This window comes from Osmerus eperlanus, chromosome 25 (genome assembly GCF_963692335.1).
Source record: "Osmerus eperlanus chromosome 25, fOsmEpe2.1, whole genome shotgun sequence".
In the NCBI taxonomy this organism is placed as follows: Eukaryota; Metazoa; Chordata; class Actinopteri; order Osmeriformes; family Osmeridae; genus Osmerus; species Osmerus eperlanus.
In genome coordinates this window covers 5,849,385-5,871,499 of record NC_085042.1, presented here as the reverse complement: position 1 = coordinate 5,871,499, position 22,115 = coordinate 5,849,385, and the positions used below count along the sequence as shown (strand labels likewise).

The window sequence follows — 22,115 nt, the reverse complement described above, 5'->3', positions numbered from 1 at the left end:
TCTACTACTGAAGCTACTGGTAGGAAGTGCCACTGTCGTGTCGCACAGGATCTTGTGGTGTTTAAATGACAGCTAACCTAATCTTAGGCTGAGTGACTGATTCAAACGTAGTCTTTTAAAGCAGCAGTTTCTTAAAGAAATCAAAGAGCTCACTGCAATTCCCAGGCTTCCCCGCAATGCTTGTTATGTGTAATATGAGTAATCCTTTCTACCACGTGTTTATTGTAAATCATCATTTAACAACTATAGCAGAAGGGAATGTAAAAAAAAGCCCATTCCACTGGCTAATGGGTATGGGTATGTAACCCCACTAGTCATGTTTCATCTTGGACTCGTGTAGCAGTCGGCTATCTTCAAAGGTCCGGCCGTCCGTCTTGCAGAAACAACGATCCTTCAGAGGGGTCAAAAGGCCAGACAACATCATTGAGAGTGACAGCCAATCAAGCAGGCAAAATGGCTAGGCTGGAAGTCAGTCAGACAGACAGAAAGTCAAGCAGCCAGTCAGTCAGACAGCCAAGCAGCCAGTCAGGAAGGCAGGCATGGCTAGCATTCATACAGACATGCAGACTGACAGGCAATCAGGCAGCCAGACAAGCAGTTGGTCAGTCAGCCTGGCAGGCAGGCAGAATCTTAGCTGGAGAACACGGACTGTAGCTAGCAGCGGTAGCCTCAGCCTCGTCCATCATCTCACCTCAGTGAGGCCCCTGGACATAGCAGAGATCATAATTACCCACAGCTAACGGCTGTTAGAAGAGCTTTTAACATCCTCCCCCCCATCCTGGTTCCAGACACGATCGGAGAGCTGAGACAGAGACCTCTAGGGATCCACCAGTGGGGTCTACATCGCCCCCAACACCACCACCACCGCCACCACCCAGCTGGATGACGAATGACTGCACCCTCCACTCCTAACGGCTGTCTCCCAGGCTGAAGACCAGCATCCTAGACTAGAGCCAGCAGAGTCTGGCCAGACAACCGGGATACGAAGAATACATTTGCCCATTCGAAAAATATCGGAAAATATCTGCACGAAAGATAACACTGAATGGACCTGCAGTGGCCTCAGATCCCGTGAGGACCGCTCCCCTAACCACACGACCACAGGAAAGAAAAGTGCTCGTGAGCCGGAGTCCGAGGCCCCTCGCTGAACATCTAAATCAAATCAAATGTATTTGTATCGCCCTTTTTACACGCAAGCATGTCACAGAGGGATTCACATACGCCCATAGAACTGCCCCTCAACCAACCTAAACCCTCAGGGAAGATAAGGAAAAACTCCCAGAAAAAAATGGAAGAAACCTTGGGAGGAGCAATTCAGTGAGGGATCCCCTCCTCCAGAGACGGTTGGTGAAAGAGTCCTCTGTGTTGACAGACAGCTGTCCGAGGCAGCGCCTGCGTCTCCTTCTTCCTATCGTTCGCACCACATCAAGGAGCGACGTTGGGATCGCGTTATCCCACGGTGACTTCGATAAGAACCGCTATCGCACTCAGAGAAAGATGTCCTCGCAGAAGACTTTTTTTTTTGGACCGGATGACAATGCACTATTCTACCGGGATGCATTGATGTCAAGAATGTATACAAAGTATTTTCACACCAAAAGTATCGATTCTCCCCACAGGTTTGAACGTCTAATTGTACCTGGAAACGTTTAATCTGACGGACCTCACTCAAAACAGGACTTCATATCCTTGAATTTTCATGAATCAGTCACTGCCATTAGCGAGCTGTCTGTTGTCTTGTTTTGGCTGAAGCTAGAAAAAGAAGCATCTTTCAAACAGAAGCGCTCCAACATCAGTCCCCACAAATTATTACAATCCTCAAATGAGCTCTGCCGACCTCCACGCAGACCACAGCCAAACAGAATTGTGTCTTACTTCTGGAAGCCATTTCCTGTTCGTCCCCTGACCTAGTAGAACACAAACTGAACAAACCAGCAGACGTTCGGTATGTAGCTGTGCATGACGGAAAACTCATATTCGCTTGGGTAGAGGGCGGACGGACAGAAGAGAAAGCCGTGGACAATTTCCTGACCTGTCTCTCCGTCTGCCATGGTAACCAACCATCTCTCTTTCCCTCCTGAAACATTCAGTCATGCATTTATTTGCATGAAACCGTAAGCCCTCGCTAAAACCTGACGTGGAGAAGGGGCCTGCGACAACACGAGCTTACAGCCGGCAGCCGCAGAAAAAACTCGATGCATTTCCCCCACACCATCTGGATATGCGACACTTCCTGTCTGGATACACGAGACTTCCTGTTTCGAAAGGAAGTTTTGATTAGTCTTTGGCAGGAAGTGGCGAGGAAGGGAAATCGAATACAGACAGTCGTCAGTTACTGTATCTAGCAACAGCGAAACACAACAGTAACGAGGATGACCATAGGTTCAACCCTCTTGTTCAAGCTCAGTATGACGCCTAGGGCTTTAGACCTCTCGTGCACGATCCCTTTCAACAGACGGAGACAGACTGGTTTCACAACCCAAGAGAAGCTAGCTCGGAAATTAAAGATTAAACAAGAAGATGATGCTCAGGCTCTTTCAAGACAAAAGGCCAATGTGGATGATGTAAGCACTAGACAAAAAACAGGACTTGGACGGATGGACTGGCTGCATAGAAGGTTTTTAAAAAGGTCACATCAGCAGGAGGCGGATTAGAGGGCCGTGATAGGGACCGGGAGAGGATGGGTTTCACAGCTGATGCATATTAAAGTGGCCTTTTATTCATCGAGCCCGTGGCGGTCGAAAGGATTGCTCTCTGAAGACCGGCAAGGGTTAAGGCTGTTGAGTCGTATCCATTAGCAGGTGACTCTTGCAGGCTGTGTCTGCAGTCTAAGAATAAATACATTTCATCTGCGGGAAAGAAAACGAGTGGAAATGATTTGCTCTGTGTAACTCAATACAGGGGACATCCGCCTACAAGTCCAATAAAACTGGAGACATTTTCAGAAGCGGCCGGGTCAATGGAGAGTGGAACTAGGCCGTACGGCCGTCTTCAAAAGGAAGAGGGGACAATGGCAGAGGGTCGAACGGGTTCTTTCAATTGCTTTAGGGGGGGGGAGGGGGGGGACGACAACACAACGCTCGTTGTCAGAGTGAACCTGAAAACAACATTAAGGCGACGTCTGAAAGATGCCCTTTGTCAGGCTACACATCAATTTTCCGATACAAACGCTGGAGAACCGGGGGAAAAGCACGCCTCGCAATCTCTCCCCATTTCCCCATTTCACTCCTCTTCTCAATTACCACATTCCTCTCGAGGAGCGCCGCTCCTCAGAGCACATCATATTGGCCTTCGGTTCTATTGTACATGGCACAATCCTGGAATGGAGCCACGGTGAGCTTGAGAAGCCCTATGTGCCCTGGCTCCTTCCGAAAGAGGGGGAATCTCCAGAGCCGTGCTGAGCCAAGCACAATCCCGGCTATCTCCAGGGGATTTTCGCTACTGGGGTCGAGTCACGTGTTAATTGAAGCCCTTGGAAGTGTTATTGGAGAAACAGAGAAGAGGAGAGATTGAGGGAGGGTGAGGAAGGAGGGGGGTGGTTCGTGTCTTGGCTGTGGAAACACACACACAGACACACACACACACACACAGACACACACACACAGCTGGCTGGGGGGTCCAGAGGCCACAAACTACAGGGAAGACCACCTTTTCCAAGGCACTGAGCCTGATGATCTGGTGTGTGGCCCTCAGGGAAAGTGTGTCAGCCAGCCAGAGACAGTGCGTGTGTAATCACAGTCATTCAACCGAGGCAACTGGTCGTGGGTCAATGGCTGCTTCACACCCACCTCCTGATCTAGCGGGAAACACAGCAGGGTGTCACAACTGCCTTTAACAAAGACACCTGGGAGTTACACAGACGCCAGTCTGTGTGGTGTGCGTTTGAAGGTCAGCGACCGCTCAACAGTTTTGTCAACTTTATTGGTGGGAATTTTTGTGCGACCCTGCTCCAGTCTACAAAATGAAAAACGGTCTGTCTTCAGGCCTGTTCTGTGAATCTTCTTAGTTTTTTGCACCAATCATGTATACAGTAGACTGTATGTGCTAATTAAAATGTTTTTTTAATTCAGGTACTCAATCCAGGTAGTCAATTCAAAGGTTTTAGTTACAGCTGGATTGGGCTCATGTTTTTGAAGTATGTATCAAGTTCCTGGGAAGACAAAGTAAAGGACATTGGTCGGTAATCCACACTCACACCATGTGCCGTAACCATGCTCTGGAAAACGTCTTACCAGAGGAGTGGGATTCTGTTCCTTTCAAACACATGGCCAGCACAGTGAACACAAGAGCGGCTTGGAAAGCCAAGCGCTAATCCAGCTAGCGTACCAGCGTCTTTCAGTCCAGTTCCTAGCAGATGTGGTCGCGCCCTCAGGTCTGTCTGAGGGAAAAGGATAGTCAGTGTTCCTCCACCCACCCTACTCTCCAGACAGCAGCACCGGTCTGCTAGAATACATGACCCCCCCACCCCTCCAGCCCATATAAAGCCCTCTGAAACCGCAGCGCAAATCCAGTCCACTCCCCTTCTGCGTTGGCACACAAAAGACGATTGTGACGGGCGTTAAATGCTTACACATAACAGCTTGACAAAGGAGCTTTGGTTCCTGTCTGCTGTCCGCCCTACCCCTGTCTCAGACTGCCTGTCCAGAACACACACAGCATCACGGAGAGATCCTTCAGCGCCCCCCCCGGCTGGGTTGACAGTAAACAGTTTTATCACACAGACAAAAATTATACTGTGAATCCCTAAATTTGTCGAGATCAAAAGATAAGTGGTGATTTCATTGAAACCGTAAACTTGACTTTGGGGCAGCGAGCGCGGGCTAGACAAAGGAGGGTACTGTATTCCACGACAACGTCAAACGCCACTGCCCCCTCGAGCCCCGCAGCAGTCAGGCTCGCCGAACAAAACAGGCCTTTGAGAGCCTCCCTCTGACTAACTCTGCAAAATTGATTATTGCTTTCTCTTTTAAGTGGCGCTGCCGCTTTGTGACTTGCACATGACTTGGCAGCAAAAGGACAGCTGGGTCGCCATTCTGAGCTCTCTTCACATGACTGGTGTCTGACAAAAGACCACAGCTACAAGCCCACATGCCCCAGGAGTCGACAGGCTGGACTTCACTTACAGAGCAAAGCTGTGAGCTTTACACACACTGACACAGAATGCGTCGAGACAAGATACACACACACCAACACATGCACAGGGCCTGACATTCACACTTTTAAACAGACATTCAGTCAAATCCACAAATAAACAGTGAAGGCCAAAACATACATTCATGTCTTTATGTATATAGGAACAGTACTGATACACCAGAGACTCGTAAAACATATATATATATTCTCCAATGGCTAAATTATGCACAAAGGCAATAATGACATTTACAGAGCTGCAGCAGAACAAAAAAGGCTAAGTGTGAGCCGAGAAATAAAATATATTTTTCTATTTAACAATGCATCATGCTTTCATGTTGAGTGAAAGCGTCTTCCTGCAGGTCTCTGGTCCATCAGCCTTCTCATTTAATGATTGGCTGTCTGTTCTGAGAGCAAGACATTCCACTTAATAAAACCTTTGGCTTTAAAACAGCCATTGAACCAGGCTAAAGCCTGAAGCACCCGGGCTTATTGAGTGTCCCTTTAAAAAGCTCTATTGAGGTGTGAACTGAAGCATCGAAAGCACATCATAACAGCATCCAATGACCTTAAGCCGGCTCCTTAGTCAAGTCCACCAGGCCGAGCTAAAGCTAATCAAGACCAGTCAATTGCAGGGTCAGTGCTAGTTAAACAAGCGACCGATGAAACACTCTCGTCAGAAACCAAAACAGAGACCTCATGCTGATCTATCTTGACCGGCGCTCATTACACCCGCTAGAAAACAGAGCTGTGTGGTACAGCCGATTCCAGGAAACAGAACACAGGGGGGGCAAACGCAGAAAACATCTCCACTTGGTTCCGTCTATGCATTATGTGTATTCCGGACTCCGTTATTTGAATATATTCCGGATTTTTTCCTTCTTCTTTCGTACCCCAAATAGTTTCTGCTCTGGTTGGGAGCTCTAGAGTGGCATGTTGTTGCTTAGCCACGGGAGGCGGGAAATGAGTTGGAAGCCGGTCCTTTTAATTATCCTTCAAATGCTTCCTGCACTCACCAGATGTTGAGCTGCGGGGCAGGCAAGCGAACAGCAGGGGCTCCGCACTCGAGCAGATCCGGGGCCCTTCCACCTTCCCTCCCTGACATGGCCTCCTATCTCTTTACCTCACTGCCCCTCTCTCCCATCCCATCCCCCCCTCCCCCGCCTCCTCTCCCTTCCACCTCTCCCTCCTCTTTCTCTCTCTCTCTCTCTCTCTCTCTCTCTCTCTCTCTCTCTCTCTCTCTCTCTCTCTCTCTCTCTCTCTCTCTCTCTCCGTCCGAAAAGATTCCGATCCAATCAGTACCAGCGCGGCCGAGTGTGGCTCGTCAGGTTGGCTTTCACCTGGCCTCTGTTCGTTAGCGTAAGCTAACGCCACCAAGCCCGATTACCTTACGTAACCACAATGGATTAAACAGCGGTGTAAACAGCGTCTGACGTCTTAATCTGCCTTTGAAATCTGAGCAACAGTGTTCATTACAAACATATGCGGTGCACGGCGGGCCTATCTGCCACGCGGGATTGATTGATCCTGTGTGCGCAGTGTGCACACACACACACATGATATGGTTTATTGAGTCCTCTGTTGGGTCAGAACGAAGAAGAATGACTGTGTGTGTGTGTGTGTGTGTTGGCTTCATTCACCCCACTGTGACAACACGTCACGCAGAGAGCCAACAGTGCGATGTGTTTTAACGCTGGCCCAGTATTCACTCCAAGTGCAGGAACCTCAGATAGGCAAGATTGTCACAGACCATGATGTGGGCCACCAGCCTGGAAGAATGCTGGTCAAAACAAACTCATGTTCTCGAGGTAAAAGCACCACCTTGCAGAAGCATAGTGGATGGACCCACTATTTTATTTGGGGGGAAAGGTATAGCTGGTCGCAAGTTCGAATTACATATGTATGTCTGTTGCTTTGGATAACAGCGCAAGCTAAATTAATACATTATTATTATTTTAAAAACGGATTATAAAAACCATTTCAAAATGGCCGTCATCCCAACTGTTCCGTGTCGTGTTGGGCGGCTATCTGCCCCCTTCAGGAACCTCTTCATTTATTAGCTCTGCCCAGAGTGGGAGTAGCCATGACAGGAAGTGGTTTGTGGTGAGCAGATACAGGACACGCTGTGGCTAGATCCGTTACTACCAACACCAGATTGGTACACACACACCAACCAGACATGACAGAATGCACACCAGCATATGAGCACAGATATGTATAAAAACACACACAACCAAGAGGAATGTATTCATTGTCTCCGCTACTGTGATGTACGATAAGTTAAACATTACACGCCACATTAAATGTGCAATTTTACTTCCTAGGATGTATAACGCAACCTTTTTCTCATACACACACACACACACACACACACACACACAGAAAACAAAGTGGAGCCCTTGTGTCTCCCAATAAAGCGCTCTAATTAACATGTGAGGAATATGTTTGTCTGACAAGTTTCCTCCTAGCAGAAATCAAAGTAAACAGAAAAATGCTACACTAGTAGAAAGCTGTTGCCAGAACTACGTTCCAAACAAGTAATAATTATACAGAGAGGGAGCAATTAGGAGAACAGAACTACCCAGTTAAATATCGCTTCACACTATTCATCATTCTGGGGCAATAAACTGAGATTCAGCACAAAACAACTGTTCCGGGAAATAGTCGTATGAAGTAGTTACAGTATGCATGATATTTCACTGACCTTTCCAATATGATGTGTAAGAGGTGATTCACTACGGAGCAGCATTGACATTAACATCAACACCAAACAGACATCTTAAACACAATGCTGACGGTCTGGGCTGTTGCACTGTATAAGGGCATCACCATTCTTTTCATCCCTACACAACTTGTGCTTAATTATTGGCTGCTGTGCTTCGCATGTTGTTTTGGAGAAAAGCACTAATAACTAATGCCTGCTAAATGACGAAATGAGTCTGTCGACGCATAACAAAACAGCATTAAGCTCCTCAATCATGATGCACGGCCTCTGAGAGATAATATAAGCCCTTTTCGCCACAAATGCACAGCACTTCAGATTAAAGATCCTCATCATCATCTGACCATAATCTAATTATTCCCTCAATGTTGAAATAACACGGGCTGTCTCCTCGGCCCAGCTTGAAAACACAACCAGCCACTTAGGCTTTCATTTCGTCCGTTTCAGTGTCAATTCAAGGGGGACGGGACAGCGTTCGTACGTATTGATGTGTGCGAAAATACACTTCTAAATATATTCAGGCCAGAAAATCCTCTCAATACCGCTGGAATGCAGCACAGCTGCTGCCTGTCTGTGCTCGTCCTGATATAAAAGGACACATCACAGATTGGTGGGCTCCTGACGCTATCTGGACTCCATTTTGAGCCCGATTGCCATTTCAAAGCCTGCTGGTATAAAAAAAAAAAAAATCATTTTCGCTTAAAAAGATGAGCCCATGGAAGCACACTGGGCGTGCGTGTGTGTGTGTTTATGAAAAGTATTTTTGAGTGTTTATGGTGTGTTGTTCAAGGTGTGTGTGTGTGTGTGTATGCAGCGTGAGGAGAGAAGGTGTTCAATGCTTGCCAGCACGGTGGTAACTCTGAACTGGATCGGAGCGTAGAGCTGTTGCTGCTGAACACAGTGTTACTGAGCCCAGCTGTAACCCAACACTTGACTCTGGCGTTCACCCCGAGCAGCATGGGCAAACACAGGAAATCTCCCGGCCACCCCCCCCCCTCCCTCCCTCCACTCCGCTCCCACACTAGGCTCCCCTGTGCCCTGGTTAGCAGCTAGCAACAACCGCTAAACTCTCCAAGGAGCATGTATTCCACGGCCTCTGTAAACACAGACCCTCTTGGCCATGTTTGTACACGTACACATGCTTGGACGCACACTTTGTGCACACATCTCCGTGTACGCACAGACCGTGCTGGAGCACGGCATTCATTTCCGTGTCCTGCGCACATCCTCACAATGTGCAGGGCTCACACACACAGAGATGCACGGGTGTACAGCGGACTTATTAAAAGATCCATTTCCACTTTCGAAAAACGTAAGATCTAGGTCGAAAAATGGGATATTGGTTCTGTGGGATTTCTCTTCAGCCAAATAATTGAGCTGACCTTCTAGCAGTTCCACACTCACAAGCCCCTTGTAATGAATCACCACAACCACTCCAACCACTTCTTACTGGAGCCGTATCCATTCAAAACTAACATTGCGATTACATAGGGAGGCACGTTCAAACAACAATAAACAAACGGCGGTCAGGTGCCAGAGGCATTTGTCACGCGGCATAAACGAAAGCCTCGGTAGCCCATCTGGGGTTAAGAAAATATTCCTGCCATTTTATCCCGGCTGCCGCCACAGAGACACATTCTGTCAGGCGCTGAGTCATATTATTTATAAGCCAGGGAGACAAACTCCTGACCTCGCCTCGTTCTCAACCTCACATCACACCAGCTGCTTCTGACTCGAGACAAGGACGCTTCAGGGCAGGAGAGGAAGTGAGAGACAGGCCTCGGCGCCAGGACAGGAGAAAGAGAGAGGAGAGGGCAGAGAGCGAAACAGAGGCAGAGAGAGAGGGTGGGTGGGAGAAATAGACGGCGTGCATTTAAAAAAAGAGTAAGAGAGCGAGTTCAAGAGAATAGGGCAGGCGCTCTTTAAGCCTCTACCCCGAAAAGCGTTTTGGCTGCCGGCTTGATCCTTGGATTGATTTCCGCAGGAGACTGTTTATGGGAAAATATTTATGTTTTGCACGTTGGCAGAGTGATGTCACTTTGGGAAGAAGAAGGAACACTGTGTGCTGCGAAACCTTCACTCACGCATGTTGTGATGATGTGGGCCAATCATATGGAGTGTGCAGGAGGGCGGGATTTCCACTAAGCTAACAATCCTCACAATGCTGAGAGTACTGGGGAAAAAGGACCAATCAAACACATGGTTACCTGCTAATACAAATTAGTAGGTAACCAGAACAATGGACTAGACATCCAACACTTCAGAACAATCACACCATGTTAAGCATTGGCCCCTAGGGTGTCCCTGTCATGTCACAGCCACCACACTAACTACATTTCCCAGAAGACACCCTACACCCACACAGCTCAGTGAGCAGACCAGTCAAACTGTATCTGTTACTCTTCCTGCCGACTATAAAAACTACAAATCCCAGAGGACACGCCAGAATTTTCCAGGGCAGCTGGAGTGACCGGGAGTCATCACCACGGGGCCGTGGGGCCCGGGAGAGAGGCAGACTCCACCCCCCAGCCTGCCTGGAAGACCCAGCAGCTTCTACGCTCCACACAGGGCTATCGTCCTCCATGCTTCAGGTTTCCTCTTCCTCACCCTTGGCCGGACCAGGCTCTCTAAGGCCGGCCGAGCACCGTCCCGCGCGCACGGCCACGTTTTCTATCTCTGTTATCCACAGCCGTGGCATCACAAGGCTGGATTCAGGAGAGGGGCCGTCCAGAGGACGCTGCCCAGCGTCCCTCATGCATACAAATTAGACGAGACGAACAAGAACATGACGAGATGTTGGTGGTTGCGGGGGGGGGGGTTAGGGGTGGAGGGGGTGCATCGGGGGAGGGTCATCTTCTGGCAGGCTCCCTGCGAACAGTCTGACCTAATGGAAGGGCCAGGGGGGGGGGGGGGGTGACAGGCACGAGCAACACTTTAGGTCACAGCTATTTATTGTTCCAGCCTCACAGACGCCATTTGTGCGAGAGGCAGGGAGAATGGATGTAGCTACGCTAGGGTTGGCCTGGTCCTCGAGCACAAAGCCTGGGCAGACCTGCTCAGGTATTCTCCCCCCCCCCCCCCCCCCCCCCTAGAGAAGAAAGTGCCTGGTCACCACAGCTGGGGTCTGAACAGTCCCAGTTATTCGGCCTGAGAGGATATTTTACATTGTGTTCATTTGGCAGGTACGCTTTTACGTGTGACATGCAAATTGTGCATGTAGGAAGTACAACAGAAGATGTTCACAGTTCTACTATCACACACTTTAGCTTTGTTTCTTTTCCTGTGGAACTTGTGTGTTAGCAAGGAACCCTGAGACTACAGTGTTCAGTAGCATGCACAGCCAAACACTAGTCTCGGGCGCAGGAGTAGGGCCCAATTAAATGGTTTCTGATGAGTAATTTCCCTCTTCTTCAAATGAGAGTTGTCGGTACAGACAGAGAAGCGCCCTACTCTATATCAAAGTGCTGTCTTATCTAGTTTATTTTAGAAGGAAAACGGGTGATGAGGCGGTTAATTAGGCTCTCCAGCTTGAATGTCTTCAGGCACACAGACTTACGCACTGCTGTATAGACCCAAGCGAGAAGAACGGTGTGTGTTTGTGTGCGCGGCGCGGTCAAGTGGGCCGTTTTTAGCTGCGCAACCTGCGCTGATGAGCTTTGACAGCCAGGCCTCCCTCCACATTTGCAAACAGTGAATGTCAAACTGAAGCTCTGTTGATTTGGAACATTAACTGCTCGGAGAATAATCCCTCCTGATGTTTCGTCAATACGCCACATGCACAACCACGCAGGGCAAATAGCCTCGAGCATTTCGCTGCTCCTTATCATACAGTGGCGACCCCAAATCTACGACCACAGAATGTGACTGTGTTTTGTCCATATGAAACAGAACAAAAACACTGTAGAACAAGATGTCTCTTAGTAGATAAAACCGGCACAACCAAAAAACTCCTCTCTTTGAAATCACAAGGGAAGTATGGAAGCATATTTGAATCACAGATGATTCTTTGCTCAGGAGCATACAAAGTAACAGCATGTCAAACATAGCTTTGTAGCCCACTCAGCAGTTTGCAGTTGATACTTCAGCTGCTGGTGTCTCGCGTGGATAACCAGTACACCAGCAGCTCTTATGACAGACTTGTTAGCAAAGCTACTGTATTGCAACTGTTGCAACTATGCTATAGCTTGACACACAGCAGCAGTTAGCCTAGACTAGCGCTTGCTAACTTTTCCCTACCACACAGGGAGGAATGTGCTACTGATAAGATGAGTGTTAGGAGCCGCGGCTAGCAGCCCAGTCGTGTAATCTAATTGTGGTGATCGAGGCCGGAGCCAAACTCTGCAAAAACCCAAACATCTCTCAGCCCCACAGGACCCCGGCCAAGGTAGCATCGTTGCTATGACAATGCCACCCTCCCCCCCCCCCCTCCCTCCCCCCAGAGTTTGGGAAAAAACAGCATAATAACTGTTTTCAATCATGACGAATATATTTGTCTGGTTCTGCACCTTTTCCCAGCGAAGCGCATAAGCCAGCTGTAGCAGCACAGTTCAACAGTACAGCCATTGTGCATTCTGCACTTGAAAACTGCTTGTGTTTTGCCTCCAGGGGCCCCTGAACACAACATAAGCTCACTTTACTCTTTGTCTGCAAGTGAATTCCTGACATAGATCGGGTTGCAGAGCCAATAAACAATCTGGACAGATTGAGACTGTCCTGGGTGGATTCTCACTGTGCCTGTCGAATAGGAGACAGGCCAAGCGGTGTGCGAGGAGAACAGAGTTCCTGGCCGAGGCAAGCCCACCTGCTGTTCTCTAGGTTCACAGCAGTTGCTGGAGAACCCCTGACCTACTCTTTTACTTTATAGGTCAGCTAATGCTAAAGGAGGGCCGCTAACCACCTTTCGACTGGCAGTTACAGCAAAGCCACCTGGGGTCCAACCATCGACTGCGTCATAATACAGCCTGGTATGACAGAACAGAAATACACCACGGCTTAGATGAGAGGGTGAAGCGTGTCAACATGTCAACAAGTGTGACGCGCACTAACCCTTGCGTCCGAACGTGCAGCTGTGGAGACGTTTGTCAAGTTCGTCATGTCAAGTCACACTCACTTTAGACCAGATGATTAGACGAATCAAATTACTTTTATTTGTTATTTTTAGATTTTTCCCTCGGAGTTAACGAGCCACGGTGGTTAAAAGTGGTGACAACCTTCAGATATGGCGAGAACATTCTGCGCCCGCTCCTCAGTTTAGTGTCACTCGTCGCCTGTGACGGGCCACTCCGGAGCCTTCTATTTGTGGCCATGCCGGGTCGGGCTGTGCGGGAGCATACATTCGATGACGGGTGCCACTCTGTCACTCACTGTCAGCCCACACACACACCCTGGATGCCCCCTCGCTCTGGGTGGCACTGATGCACTGCGGGTACGGCATCGCCCGGCTGGAACAAGACCGAGCTCACACACACACACAGTCCCCTCACCCCACGCGTCCCTCCTCCCCCCTCGCTGAGAGCAGGCTGTCAATGTCTGCAGCCTCTCGCCCTTCCTGCCCTCCTCTCCTCCCCTCTGTATTGTTGTGCAAATTGAAACGCAGAGGAGAGTCATTCAGACGGATGCAGACCAGAGCTCCTTTTCTCTCTGTATCCCTCTCTCTCTCTCTCTCTCTCTTTCTCTCTCTCTCTCAAGCCCTCTCGCTCGCTCCCTCTCTCTCTCTCTCTCTCTCTCTCTCTCTCTCTCTCTCTCTCTCTTTCCCGCCCTCTCGGCGTCTTGGCAAGCCAGAGAGGGAGAGAAATATGATCACCCAGCGGGGGAATTGTTTCATCAACACCTGGATCAGATAATGAAAATAGGGGATTTATGTAGTGAGTACAAGGTTAGGTTGTTGCCAGGAGGTAATTAGGCAGGAAGCTGGTGAGCACAGCATGGTTACAGGAGCAAAACCAGAGCTAGCTCCTTCCCTCTCTCTCTCTCTCTCTCTCTCTCTCTTTCTCAATCCCTCTCTCCGTGTTCGCACTCGTTCATTTAGGGAACCAATCGAAGAGGAGACTAGGGGAGAAGTTGTGTGCGAGAGCTCGTTCTATGAGGAAGCTCTACTCACACGATATCTCATTAGCACCTAATAACAAAATGTCTCAGAGGAGCTTCAACCTCATTTGAACCGTGTATCCTTTCACACATACTTGACTCCAGAACAGAGAGGGACCGCTGATGAGGCTTTCTACAGGGTGTCACAGCGAAGGAAAACAGCATGCCATTAGACCAATATTATTTATACATTTGGGTGTAAATGCCAGGTTCACAGACTGTAAACTTAAGCTACAAACATGGCCTTCGCATTATGCTACCACAGCACAGCAGAGCATTATTTATTGTAGGTTTAGACAGGCCGCTAGGAAACTGTCAACAGGAGCAGAAGCAAGGAATTCCAATGCACATTTAGTTGTTACAAATGGCAACAAACAAAAAAAGAAACTTGAACTGGAAACTTGAGCTACAATCGGAAAGATTAACTGATGCATACTGTAACTATGGAACTATGGATACTGTAACTATAGCGAGAGACTTCGTGTTTATGTTTGCCATCGGGATTCTCCTCTGTGTTTACTCAGAATGGCGTTGGCTTGCGTTGTGTTTGTTGTGCATGTGTTTTGTGGATACATTCTGATCTTATTCCACACCTTGAGTAAAGCTGGGGTCCCTGCAGAAGGTGAAGACTTGACAAAGTGCTTTTCTAAAACGAGCTGTGCGGTTGGTTTGCACGGGTAAGCAAAGATGCACTTTTATGTCTTTTGATTTATGGGTAAACAACCCTGATCCTGCGAAAAGGACTACGTGAGTATGTCTGCCCTCCGAAAATAAAACAAGCAAAAGAAGTGAGTGTATACGAAAAGAGGGAGATATAAACAAGAGGGCGGGAGAGAGAAAGGAGGGAGGGTGAAGGAGGGAGAGCGAGAGCAGGGAGAGATCCAATCTGAGACCCCTAGTCGCAGCGCTGTCAACTTGAGTCATATGTGTTAGAAATCTTTCTCACAGTTCCTGCCAAACAGGTTTGAAAAGTCCAGTCACACCTTGTGGGATTCTCATTTTTCTATCTTCACACCACCGAGACCACCAGTCTGGGCCCTCATCACTTATCTGCTACCTACACACTACTTGATCTTCCACTGATCACTGAAAGTGCACAAGAGGACTTTGAAGGCGTCAAAATACCCTAACAAAGTGGTTCAATCAAATATGCAACTGACAGTCCACCTAACTATTTTTGTCTCTATATTACAAAGTACAGATTTATTAAGCATACTGTGTAACTCACTATGCAAGCCAGGGTGAATTCTGACAGGGGATAGGGTTTTTTATGTTCAAAATACTATCAAAAAAGCAGATAAGCTATTTAATGGCTAGGCAAGCTCTTTTAAATAAGGTATTCCACTTACCCAGTTATCAAATTACAGTAAAATATGTGGACAAGTTATTAAGCTATTTCCCAATTAAGCATGCGAACACAGCATTGACTTATAACAACTAGAAAAATAACAGCAACAATAAAACATGCTTGTCACAGTACAGTTTCTAGTACATTCTATAGTATACCTCAGCCAACTCCTGAACAAGGTTCACGTATAAAGAATTATCGGGGATCCACAAAAGCTCTCAACTCTCCTAAGAGGGAATCACAATTACAGCACTATGGCGGGGTAAAAATGGAAGCCTAAATGACAGATTACACATTGCATAAGTCTGCTTATCTAAGCTCCGTGATCTTGGCCACAGCTTATTAGCTGTCTGACAGAGCTGTTACACTGAAGCCACAACCCAGAACCTTATTTGGCTCGCCTCACGCACACACACAAGCTAATGTTTGACAGACAAGCCTGTCTCCACTAAAGAGAACTCCCTCGGTAGCCTGAAACATGCCACTGACTTCTGAATTCCAAATTAACAAGGGAGCGCAACACACAGAATAGGTCTCAGCAAGAGAGAGAGAAATAGAGAAAGGAAAAGAGAGATAGCGGGACAGAAAGAGAGAGTGCAACAGAGAGATTCAGTGAGGCAGAGTCAGCAGCAGCCATCTCCATATCTTATTTCCGACTGGGAATAGAGCTCTCAGCAATTATTGTTAGAATCACTTGGACCAGAAAGACTATTCCCTCAGGAGTCTGTGTTGGTAGCTAACATTTGTAGCGAGAAGCTTGTCGACAACTGTTACGCTAATTGTTGTTACGGCGAGAGTCATTTATAAAGAAAACATGGTTTTAGATTTTTCTGTTGAGGTGGAGCGAGTTATAACATATCTGGAAATAAAATGCACCCTGAGAAAAAAGGCCCTATATGAGGAGAATCAGAACCAGTGGGTGATTTCTGGTTTGAACCTATCCAGAAGATAAAGTCTTTATGCAATTCATTCAAACCCTTACTGTGTTCCGTATCTGTGTGATAATGTTTCAACCCCCCTCCCACCCCCCCCCCAGGGGCCCAAACGAACTGTAGACCATGGCTGTAAACATGGACAGGACAGACTGCAGGGTGGGTGGAACCGTCCAGTGCGATCGCAGCCTGAGGGCACTGGAGCAGCATGGTGAGAGTTCACAGAACAAAGTCACCTCGGTCACCTCGGTCACCCAGACCCAAACCCTGACAGTGGGGCCCGTTCAGAGTCGACCACTTCCAGCTGAACGCAAGCATACGTTTAAGTGTTGTGCTGCAGGCTCAGAGAGATGATTCCTGCGTGTGTGTGTGGTGTGTGTGTGTACAGGGGAGGGGGGGGGGGGGGTTTAAGCCCTCTACTCAGCAAAAATCAAACCAAAAGACCTTTGTACCTAATGAGACAAGAGGCCGGAAAAATGACTCATGTAGTCGTACAAAAAAAACGTTCATGGGAGATTCACTCGAGAGATGTTGATGGTAGTGGGGGGGTGAGGAACAAGACAGCCTTTCAGAGCCTGGCTTCTTTCTGTCAATGAGGGCTTAGGCCAGAAGTAAAACACACATTATTTAATGAGGCACTTTGAGCTCTCTCTCTACTTAAGTTTCATTATTTTGATAGTAAATCTTTCCCAGGCCGCATTTAGCAGTTTCTGTACCCTAATGCCACGTTATGTGAACCAAAATTGCCGGTTAGGAAATCTCGTTTTGCTTACTGGCAAATGGGATTAATTCTGGACTTGTTCTTAAACTCTCTCTTGTGTTTGACAAGATTGTTTCAATTGTTTAATAAAGGCCACTCTTTAATCTGCCAGTGTGTGGACAGGGGAGCAGAGGAATGGTCTCGTCATGGTGATGAATGGCAGAGTAAACAGAGAAGTATTCACAGACAACTTTAACCAGCCTGTCTCTAATCCTGGCATGGCTGGTAGACAACATCTTAATCACTTGATAATTACGTCCTGTCACTCACCACACAAAAACACACACAGGAGAGGCAGGAAGAGAAACCGCCAAACTGGAGGCAGATACAAGCTCACGTCCACTCACACCGAAGCCACACTGAAGAGGCTGGAGAGACTATTGAAAGGAACAGCGAGGGCCTGGTTTGACCCTGGGTCATGACAGTACGCCATCAGCTCCTACACACACATACACACGGCAAAGCAGGGAACCTGCTCACAATAATAGGGTGTGTGTGTCTGTGTGTGTGTGTGTGTGGGGGGGGGGGGCATCCACAGAGGTTGACCTTCCCCCCTACTGCACAGTGTGACAGATAGGGAGAACTGGTCCCAGGGACACCCCCCGTGGCCATTAAGGGGGTCTTTCTTCATGGGACATGTCCGCCGCTGAGCTCTGTCGCCTCAGGGGGCATTGTGGGTAATTAAAAGTCGAGTTGTTTGTCACCGGCAGCATATGATGCACAGTAGCCCCGCTGCAAGAGAGAGCTCAACTGAAGAAGTACGACAGCATATCTACTGTAAACAAATAGGAAGCCTGTGGATCGCCTGACGACAGGCAGGGAGACGTACGGTCATATTAGCTCCTAGTTCCTCCACTGTAGAATGCGCTGTGTAGTGCTGGTGTTGTGGAGCTTGTTTTATTAAGCCAATAGGGAAGACAACAGCCGATTACAAGGTTGACATGTTTGTTTATGACAGGCAGATTATTAAAAGAGGCCGCCAGTCAGCAGTGTACTGTGCTCAACCCAACAAAAGTATGTGCTCATGTGGTGATAATCAGATCAAAAAGGAAATTAAACCGCCTGATACAAATTAATCATGATGGGGGTGGGGGGGATATCTCCTATAAAAAAATAATAATAATAAATAAAAAAACCTGAACAAATCTGGAAATTCCTGCCTAAGCAGATGAACATAAGGATCAACTCTGATGGATTAGTGAGGGGATTTGCCACTCGAACCTCATACACACACACACACACACACACACACACTGAGTGGGGGCAAATCACACATCTCATTTCTATTATGGAAGGTGGATAATTGCAACATTTTCGTATCAATTCAATGCTTCATTACCCAATGGGACTTTTAACAGAGGCTTAGGCTGCGTTGTACAATCGTCCTAATGGGCCATGCCGGAGCTCCATCAGAACAAGCCAAGAGTTCTGTTCCACATCCTTCATCTCATCAGTCCTATGGACCGGCGCTGCAGCACAGAGTGACATTAACCAGGCGCGCTTTGTTTGTGTGTCGAGTTCACACAAGTTGATCTAAGCTGCCCAAACAAGGACCCAAAACAAACAGGCACATCGAACGTGGCCGTGAGTTGGTTTATGCGAGTCAGGAAAGCGCGTCACGCTGGCAGGAGGACAATGGCGTGTCCGGGAGAACCCTTCACAGGCAGAGCGAGTCTCGTCCTACCTCACGACACCTGCCGTACGACGACAGCTGCCGCGTCGTGCTCGAAGGGAGCGCGGTTCGCAGGCGGCGCGCGACAAAACTTCGAGAACCAAGGACCGACGGTGATTCGCAGCGACGTCAACATTCCCATTGAGCTCCAAGGTCCAGGGTGGTGTTAGAGTAGTTCTGAATTCGTCTCAGTATGGTCTGAAGCGTTCTGGGGAGGTGTAGCACCCGGCCTCAGCCAGACCCCAGCTTAACCATCACCCACTGTAACCTGAGGTCAGAAACACTCCCTCCACACTGTGCGTGTGTGTGTGTGTGTTGCTTATCAGCATGCTGCCATAGGTCAGTGTGTTTCAACGGCTAATTTGACCGCGTGTCAGCGAGATCATTGATAAGCGCCTGGCACCAAAGTCGATTTAGTGGCACGGGCAGGTCGCACTAAATGTTGATGGCTATGCCACTCCTACGAGCCCTGCTGAGCACTCGTCACACGAATCGCAGCTGATTACCTTTCTTCGAGGAACCCCCCAAAAAACGTCTCCATCTAACAAACGAGACAGATCACCGGCCATTGAACAGGGTTCATGTCTGAATGTGGTATTCATGGTTGGCTAAGCCCGTCATCGCTGACATGCAGCCTTAGCTAAAGTAGGAGCCCCTATTGTTATCTGTTGACAGCAGTTACACCATTGTGCTGGTGAGATCACACTAGAGAGCACTTGAGTGTGACTACCCACAAGTCTTTCACAGTCAGCACCTGTCAAATCAGACTAGCGCATGCTGCTAGCAGATTCAAGGGCAGGCAGATCTTACACCTGCGCACACACACACAACCGCAAACACAGCTCAGATTATACACCTACACACACACACTCACAACCACAAACAAATACAGCTTCTATTGTACACCCCAACACACACACACACACACACACACACACACACACACACACACACAAACAAACAAAGCTCAAAGTATACACCAACAAACAAATACAGGTTGTATACAACCGCAAACACACTTCTCTGTAGCTGAAAAACGTACACAAACACACACACGGGCAAAGTCAATAACACACACAATGTGACCCAAAAAAACCTCTTTGGACCCCATCCCCTGCCACTCAAATTCCAGTAAATGGCGTGAGAGGAGTAAATGAAACTGTAATGGCCATGTTACCTTGACAGGTTAAAGGCATCCTCAGCTACCAAACTGATGACAAGGTACATCTGAACAACACTGCAGGCCTTGACGTCCACATAAAAAAAGGAAAGGATGTTGACAACTCTTCTCAAAGCTTGTCACACTAGGTAATGCACTCCCATCTAATGAGCACGGCCCCCAGCTAGCTGTGTGTGAAGCTACTGACTGGACTTTATGGAATCTCCTTACGAAGCACAGTCGACAGTCATGACATCATCCCCCCTCAAATCAAGGCAGCAGGTGTGGGCTCACCCACGCACGTCCTAGTCATGCCTGGGCATTGGTACACAAGAATTTGCAATTTGGGTCCATAATCCCGTCATATGACCCTTGCGTATCCGATGAAGTTGCCATGTGAATGTCTAGGTAGGAGCCATAGACCGTGCAACCCAGAGGCGTTTACAACAACATGCTTAGACATGCCGAAGGTGCCATGTCATTCGGATCACTTCCCTTGCTACTGTGTTATCACTTTATACTCTGCACAGCTATGGCTGTGACCGAAGCACAATCTTACATGTGGATGAGTTGGGGCCAAACATCGTCTAACACGACCCCCAACCTATCTTCACAGCATGAGTACACATACCACAGTAATTATTAAGAGAGTGGCGTACAAGTCAGCACTCAGACAAGTAACCGGAAGCATCTTCTGAATACACTTCAGGCATTAATAACACAAATGTTGGCGTGTATGAGACAGCATTGCCAACTCATTAGACAACCGCAAACTTCTGTCATATGCCAGTTCGACGTGTCCAGAATAAATGATAGGACAGCCCTCACCTCTAGACAGTCCAAGCTGATGAAACTGGTAATGGCAAATCCATCAATTATATCCTCTTCTTGAGAACTGGATTCTCGTCTCTTTCGTCGAGGGGGGCGAGAGGCTCTGGCAGCGGGTGTCGAGTGTTGAGCCTTTTTAGCGTTCTGGGAGGTGGCATCCTTACCAGGACTTTGCTCTCTATCTGAACAAGATGAAGGGTTTGGACTGCGGGCATCTCTGCCCACCGCCTCCCGTCTCCGTATCCTCTCACGTTTGGAACGGGATCTCCGACTGGGCTTCAGTTTTCCATCCATTTTAAAAAATATTGCACCGTAAAAATCACTCGAGCCCACCTAAAGAGAGACGTTTCTCTCGTGCGACCAAACAAAATTATAGACTACTGTATCTATTACAACGGGAAGCTACTCGTATAAATAACACATAAATATAAACAAATAATCGCAAAATGACCTTGAGTGTAAACCTCAAGAATAGCTTACAATAAACAAATGTTCAAATATGTCATGCAGGCGAAGCGATGCAAATCGTCGTATTTGTCGCTATAATGTCCTAACGTCGACGCGTTCTTTATATAAGCAGGTGCAAAACGGCAAAAATAGTTACAATTTAGGCATTCCACTTCCTTTGCAACTTTTGTTGCATTGGACAAACAATGTTATAGCCTAGCTGCATACCACAGACAGAGCTGAAAGATCATGTCGCTGCCCGTTGTTTTCCACCCCCCAATCCATGATCCGCTGTCAAAAAAGGAGCCTGGACAGTATCCGTAAAAAATCCTTATTGACAATAGGTGCCTACCGAGTAAGATATCCCGTAAATGATCAATGTGAATGATCCTATTGGTAAGTTTTGACCATATTCCTCTGTCAAGTTCCACTGTAAGCCTTTGCGCGATATGGCAACGAGGGCAGGGAAGTCTCTCTACTTATGCGCAATATTTTCTAAATGAGAGGCTACTCCGCACGGCTACTTAGGAGCACAACGAACCATCAACTGAACAATCCCGTTAAGGCCGTATGTATAGACAATATAAGTTTATAAATCCACGTTTGAATCCTGTCCTTGGTAGCTCAGTTGCTCGTGGCTCATCGTATTTTTTCTACTCGCATAATGCAAAGCTTTGATAAGTGTCCTTAAAGCGACAGGGGTGATTAAAATCTCATCTCGCCTGTTTTCCCTTCAACCGAAATTAGTACAGTAAAAGCTTCATAGAACCGAGATAACTGACGTACTTCCGCCACCTCAGGCTAAATTATCATAGGAAGTGAGCTAGCTGGTTCATACTTCCAAATGTCTCACTTACTGCATTTACTTTAGAGGCATTTCTGTAACGTGTAGTCACTTTCATGAAGCGGACTGTGTCTTTATCTAAAGTGTCAGTTTGACTTGCAGTTAGCTTACATTAATCAGATAGCCCAGGCTACCCCAAATGCCAACCCCTTTATCCATCATCCACATATCACATAACATATAATG

The 22,115-nt window shown here is 47.8% G+C and overlaps 1 protein-coding gene across 1 annotated transcript in view; it reads right to left on the bottom strand.

The window, feature by feature from the left end:
- LOC134012352 (fibrosin-1-like protein) overlaps positions 1-21,810 on the bottom strand; it is a 57,470-nt gene extending 35,660 nt beyond the window's left edge. The window contains exon 1 of the mRNA XM_062452144.1: positions 20,639-21,810. Coding sequence (XP_062308128.1) covers positions 20,639-20,932 — 294 coding nt within the window. The 5' untranslated portion in view covers positions 20,933-21,810. The remainder of the gene's footprint in view (positions 1-20,638) is intronic.
- Positions 21,811-22,115: the final 305 nt, after the last annotated feature.